Here is a 5,798-nt window from a genome sequence, read left to right on the forward strand (position 1 = left end):
ATGAGGATATGGATGAATAAATCTTCGGTTTTATGCCCATCTCCTATTGTGGAAGTGTGAGGACACCTGTACCAAAATCACCCTAAGCCAATGTGTCAAAGTGCTAATGCTGATGACTAAATGGTTACCGGGCGGTAGCTGATCGCCAACTGTCCCCTCCGAAGCCCGGGTGAGGTCGGAAGTATGAAACGCCTTCTCTGCGCATGCCGGTCTTGCGGACGAGTGACCAACCCTTTTCGGCCTACTCATCGGAAAATATGGAAGCAGAAAACAACAAACACCAATACATTGACGATCAACGCTCTAACAGGAACAACGGACAAGACAGCAAAATTTTGGACTCCAGGACCCCTAACGGAGTCCGACGAAGAAGCCCTATTCGCCTCCAGTCAGGAGACGATCAAGAGTACTCCCGGCTGTACCAGTCATAGTGCGCCGGAGATTGCAGCAGTGAATACAGCGGGTACCAGGAACCCTCCTAAGACGGCCTTGAGGACCAACCAAAGTATACAGGCTGCTAAAGGAGAGAATCAACGGAAAAAAATAGAGAAGTCCTTAAATCAGGTGAGGAAAAGGCAATATCAGGGGGCAGTCTTCATACTAGGAAAGATTGCCAAAGACCGGCACGTCAACAGACAATAGGAATATAAAGCGCCAAAAACAGTGGAGGAGTATTAAAGCCAGACAAAAAATCCTGAGATGCATCAAGCTGCAGAATAAATCTGTACCAGGTATAGATGTCTGACAGCTGATAAAAGAAGAGTAGCCCAATAAAACAAGCAAGCCCATACTAGTAGACATCTGCGAGGAGCCGATAGGGGCTCAATCGAAAGCTGATAATTAAATCAGCTTCGGTATCCGCAAGGTGAAACTGAAGATCTTCCAAGGCGACGAAACGGCTGACGAAGACGACATGGAAGAGGTCGACGAGGCCAGCCAGTTGCTAAGGGAGGTGGCGCTACAAGAGAATGCTAAAGAAACATAGATACGTTTAGATAAATATGCAGCACTCAAAATGTGCTACAACAAATCTGACAATCTACTTACGTGAGAGGGGCATCGATATCAGTCTAATTTACGAGCCCTGGGTGAAAAACAACATCTATTACAAGCAAAATGAAGGTAAACTAAGGGCATGTATTATTATCAAGAAAGATATAAACGCATTTATTTTTTCTAACTATGGCACAGCCGATAACGCGGTGGTAAAGGTGGAACAGGAAGGAGGTAACAGGATCATCAAACATGTCCCATGACAAGGACGTGCTACCTGTACTCCCAGTAAAACTGACAGACGAAAACAGAGAAAATGATGTCCTTATAAGGTGTATTTATTTATGCGCCACCTTGTCTAGCACTCACCTTTTTATCTTGTATTCACTAATAAATTGTTTTTTTTTATGTTTTTTGAAGAAATTCACACTTTATTGTCGCACAAAATTAATATAAGTATTTTAAATGATTCACAGGTTGTGACGGTTGATAGTGGAGATAGCGATTGGTACGAGTACGTTGCGCAAGAGGGGCTGGTGGTCGCTCGTCGTCCCCTTTTTACCTCCTTCGGTGTGGTGTGTAGTGTGTCTTCATGTGTGGTGTGATCGTGATGATAGGGTTGGTGTGGAATGTGTGTGTGGAATGCAGGTGTGGTGATGTGGATGTGAATTGCTCATTTAACCATCCCGGCCCACCTAGGCAAATATTTAGCCTAGCAAATTCTGCAGTTGTTGCAACGTTGCTACAACACTGCTGAGGCCAGTGGGGCGGCGGGATGATAGTCTGGGCCGTCGGTGCCGTGCAGGTGTTTCGTTCCTTACATTCCTTGGACGATACTGTGGAGCGGCAGCTGGGCGTTGATGTTGTATCGGGTGGCTGGGCGGCGGTCGCCTGACAGCGCCGCGACTGCGTGGTGCGGGTGGTCGCCGAACGTCGCGCCTGGAGGTGCGGTGAAGGAACGTATGGTGTAGCCTTCCGCATAATTGACATGAACACTCCGAGTCACACTCTTGCGTCGTATGGGTGAGACTCAGGCAATTGAGGCAGTGTCCATGCGCCTGGGCTACCCGCTGACGTTGACTGGGTTGCATGGATTTGAAGATGCTACAGTGCTGTAGCCGGTGTGAGCGGCGACACAGCGGACATCGGGTGCGGTGCGGCTCCGGTTGCACCAATGGCGACGCTGGCGGTGGTTGTGCTGTGTTCCGCGCGACAGCTGTGACAGTTGTTGCAGCGGTGGCTCGAGGCGCTGGAATCGGCCCACGCGGCACGTTGATAGCCGATCGAATGGTTGGCGTTGGATTTGTCGGCATTTCCACGTCCATATTAATCTGTATGAAAAGATTAGATTTAGTATATGTTTGTGGCATATAATTGAATATGGGCAATTGTGCCACGTGATGTGGCACGCGTGGGTCGGCATATTGATCGACCATTTCTGTTTGGAATTGTTGTTAACGTTTTTTTTATTTTTATTTATTTGCGGGTTTATTGATTCGATTTATTTGAATTTAATACCATTTTAGTTTCGGTAGTATGGTCGGTGGGCAGGAAGCATAGTTTTACGAGCGGTCTGGTTAGCGTTCCCGATTGCGTGCGGAGATCTACAATTCGGATATGACCGTCGGACCCGGAATGAAGCTTTTCTATGCGGCCAAGCCGCCATTCGGTGGGGGGGAGACAATCATCATGGATTAGGACGCAATCTCCAAGCTTTGGCGCCTTTTCTGGAGTTTTCCAGCGGTACCTCTTGTGGAGGTCCTTTAAATATTCTTCTTTCCATCGACGGCTAAAGTCATGATGGAGAATTTTGACTCTTTCCCATCGATTTAATAAGGATAGCGACTCCACGCCTGGCTCAGGTATGGCCAGAATGGGTGTTCCTCTGAGAAAATGCCCTGGAGTTAGGGCTGTCAAATCTGAGGGATCTTGCGAGAGTGTCGTTAGTGGCCGTGAATTGAGAACGGCTTCGATACGGATTAGTAATGTTGTAAATTCTTCGTAACTGAATTTGTAATTTCCAGCTACTTTTTTGAAGTGGGATTTGAAGCTTTTTACAGCTGATACCCATAAACCACCCATATGAGGAGCGCTTGGGGGGATGAATTGCCAATTAATGCCTTGGGGCGCGTACTTTTGCACAATCTCAGGTGAGACTTGTTTGATAAAGTCCACAAATTGTTTTTCGGTGGCTCTTTGAGCGCCGATAAATGTTTTACCATTATCGCTCATGATCTTCGATGGAAAACCGCGTCGACCGACGAAGCGAGCAAATGCCGCAAGAAAAGCCTCCTTCGTCAGATTAGTACAAAGCTCAAGGTGCACTGCTTTTGTCGTAAAACAGACAAAAACAGCCACATAGCCTTTCATCAGAGTGGGAGACCTTAACATGGACGCCTTTATTTGAAAAGGCCCAGCAAAGTCGACACCTGTGATGGAGAAAGGCAGAGCGAAGTTGCAGCGTTCCGGGGGAAGTGCTGCCATAATCTGTGTTCTCATCTTTTGCTTGTGCGTGGTACAGATTTTGCACAAGAAAATACACTTCTTTATTTGGGGCTTAAGTCGGGGAATGTAAAATTCCTGGCGGACCATATGTTGCATGAGGCGATGTTCGGCATGAAGCATTAATATGTGGATATAATTGATGAGTAGTGTGGCAAGTCGAGACTTCTCTGGAACAATTATGGGATGGCGTTCGTTATACGTTAGGCTTGAATTCGCAAGCCGACCATTCACACGAAGAAGACCTTTCGTGTCGAGGAATGGGTTTAGAACTAAGAGGGGACTTCTCTTGTCAATAGGTTTTGATTATCTCAAAAGTGATATATCGCGGCTGAAGTAGCGCGCTTGCGTAGTGCGATAAGAGCGACCTTTGCTTTTTGTAAGTCTAGGTGCGTCACTGTATCGCATTGGGAGTGTAATGAAGTTACTCCCTTAAGTTTAATTTTGAGTCGCTCTATGAACTTGAGCATGTAAGCGATTACCCTGAGTGCTCGGGGATACGATGAAAATCGTTCGAGGATGTCAGTATCATCCACTGTTGTGTGAAAAGAGTCGATTTTTCGACTTTCTGGGGCAATTATATTGCGCATAGGCGATTGTGGCCACGAATCAGGAGATTCTGTTAACCATCGGGGCCATTCCACCAGAGGGTGGTGGTGGCAAGATGCAGGGGCTTTCATCCTCTTGTACCTAGATCAGCAGGATTGTCAGCACTGGCTACATGTCGCCAAGTGGCTGATCCTACTAGGTCAAGGATTTGAGACGTTCGATTGGAAATATACGTCTTCCATGCATGTGGTGGTTTTTCTAACCAGGCGAGTACGATTTCAGAATCGGACCACAGATATAGTTTGTATTGTGCCATGTTTAAATGCGTTTGTACGATGGACACGAGTTTGGGTAGTAGTAGCGCTCCACACAATTCAAGTCGTGGTAGACTTATTGTATTTAAAGGAGCCACTTTTGCTTTTGCTACTAGTAAGTGGCATGTGGTCGCATTGTCGCTTTGTGTGCGAACATATATAGTTGCGCAATATGCCTTTTCAGAGGCGTCACAGAAGCCGTGTAGTTCGACTTTGTGCTCTGGGGCATAATTTACCCATCGTGGGATTTGTATCTGTGAGATATCATGTAGATTGCTCGCAAACTGGGACCACTTTTCTAAACGCAGTGGTTTTACTTGTTCGTCCCAGTCGGTACCATCTAACCATAATTCTTGTATTAGAATTTTGGCTTGTATCATAACTGGCGAAAGCCATCCTGCGGGGTCGAAAAGTTTCGCCACAGAGGATAGAATTTGCCGCTTTGTTATGGCAGATAATGCAGATATTGACTCTGTAGTGTATGAAAACTGGTCAGATATCGCATTCCATTGGATCCCCAGAGTTTTTGTTGTACTTTCCTTTTCGAATTTAAGGAAATTAGTATCTAACAAATTTTCATGTGGTATATTTTTTAGAATATTAGGGTGGTTCGCCGTTATCTTTTTCAACGGAAACCCTGCGGTATTTAGGGCTTGTATCACTTGTGATAGTGACTCGTATGCTTGTGGAAGACTGTGACTTCCAGACAAGATATCGTCTAATACGTTTGTGTTTTTAACACCTGGGTTGCCAGAGGAAACTCCGACTTGGTGTTTTCTGCCAATTCGTGCAGTGTTCGAATGGCTAAATATGGGGCACAGTTGACGCCAAAGGTAACTGTTTTCAATTTATAGTCGCGGAGTGGACTATTGGGAGATTTTCGGAAAATAATTCGCTGAAAATCTTGATCGTCTTTATGTACGACTATTTGTCTATACATTTTTTCGACGTCTCCGTTAAAAACGTATTTGAATATACGCCAATTTAAAATTAGTAGCATTAAATCTGGTTGGAGCGTGGGTCCCGTAAATAGAATATCATTTAGGGAATTCCCCGAGCTGGTGGATCTTGATGCATTAAAGACAACTCTTACTTTAGTTGTTTTTTTGTCTGGCTTTACTACTGCATGATGAGTCAAGTAAAATGAATAATATTTGCCATTTACGATTTTTTTGCATGGGCTTACTTCCTCCATGTGGTCTAAATGGAGGTATTCTTCCAACACGCCATCGTATTCTGGCTTAAGCTCACCTTTTTTAAGTAAGTTTTTTTCCATACTTAAAAACTGCTGTATAGCAGAGGTGCGAGAGTGACCTAAGGCGATTGTGTTGGGAAATTGTTGTTTTAGTGGTAGTCGTACGACATACCGACCATTATCTGATCTAGTAGTTGTGGCTTTGTAAAAGTCTTCACAATACTGATCTTCTGGGTTTGTAATTG

The 5,798-nt window shown here is 45.2% G+C and overlaps 1 protein-coding gene across 1 annotated transcript; it reads right to left on the reverse strand.

The window, feature by feature from the left end:
- Positions 1 to 1,472: 1,472 nt before the first annotated feature.
- On the reverse strand, positions 1,473 to 3,108 carry LOC138856385 (uncharacterized). Its single transcript, XM_070107426.1, has one exon. It carries the CDS (start codon positions 2,427 to 2,429, stop codon positions 1,701 to 1,703), a length of 729 nt encoding a protein of 242 aa, XP_069963527.1. The 5' UTR covers positions 2,430 to 3,108; the 3' UTR covers positions 1,473 to 1,700.
- Between the last annotated feature and the right edge of the window lie 2,690 nt (positions 3,109 to 5,798).

This window comes from Bactrocera oleae, chromosome 3 (assembly GCF_042242935.1).
Source record: "Bactrocera oleae isolate idBacOlea1 chromosome 3, idBacOlea1, whole genome shotgun sequence".
Taxonomy (NCBI): Eukaryota; Metazoa; Arthropoda; class Insecta; order Diptera; family Tephritidae; genus Bactrocera; species Bactrocera oleae.

Coding starts and splice junctions, on each gene's coding strand:
- LOC138856385 (XM_070107426.1), bottom strand. CDS start 2,429: ATGGTCGATCAATATGCCGACCCACGCGTGCCACATCACGTGGCACAA.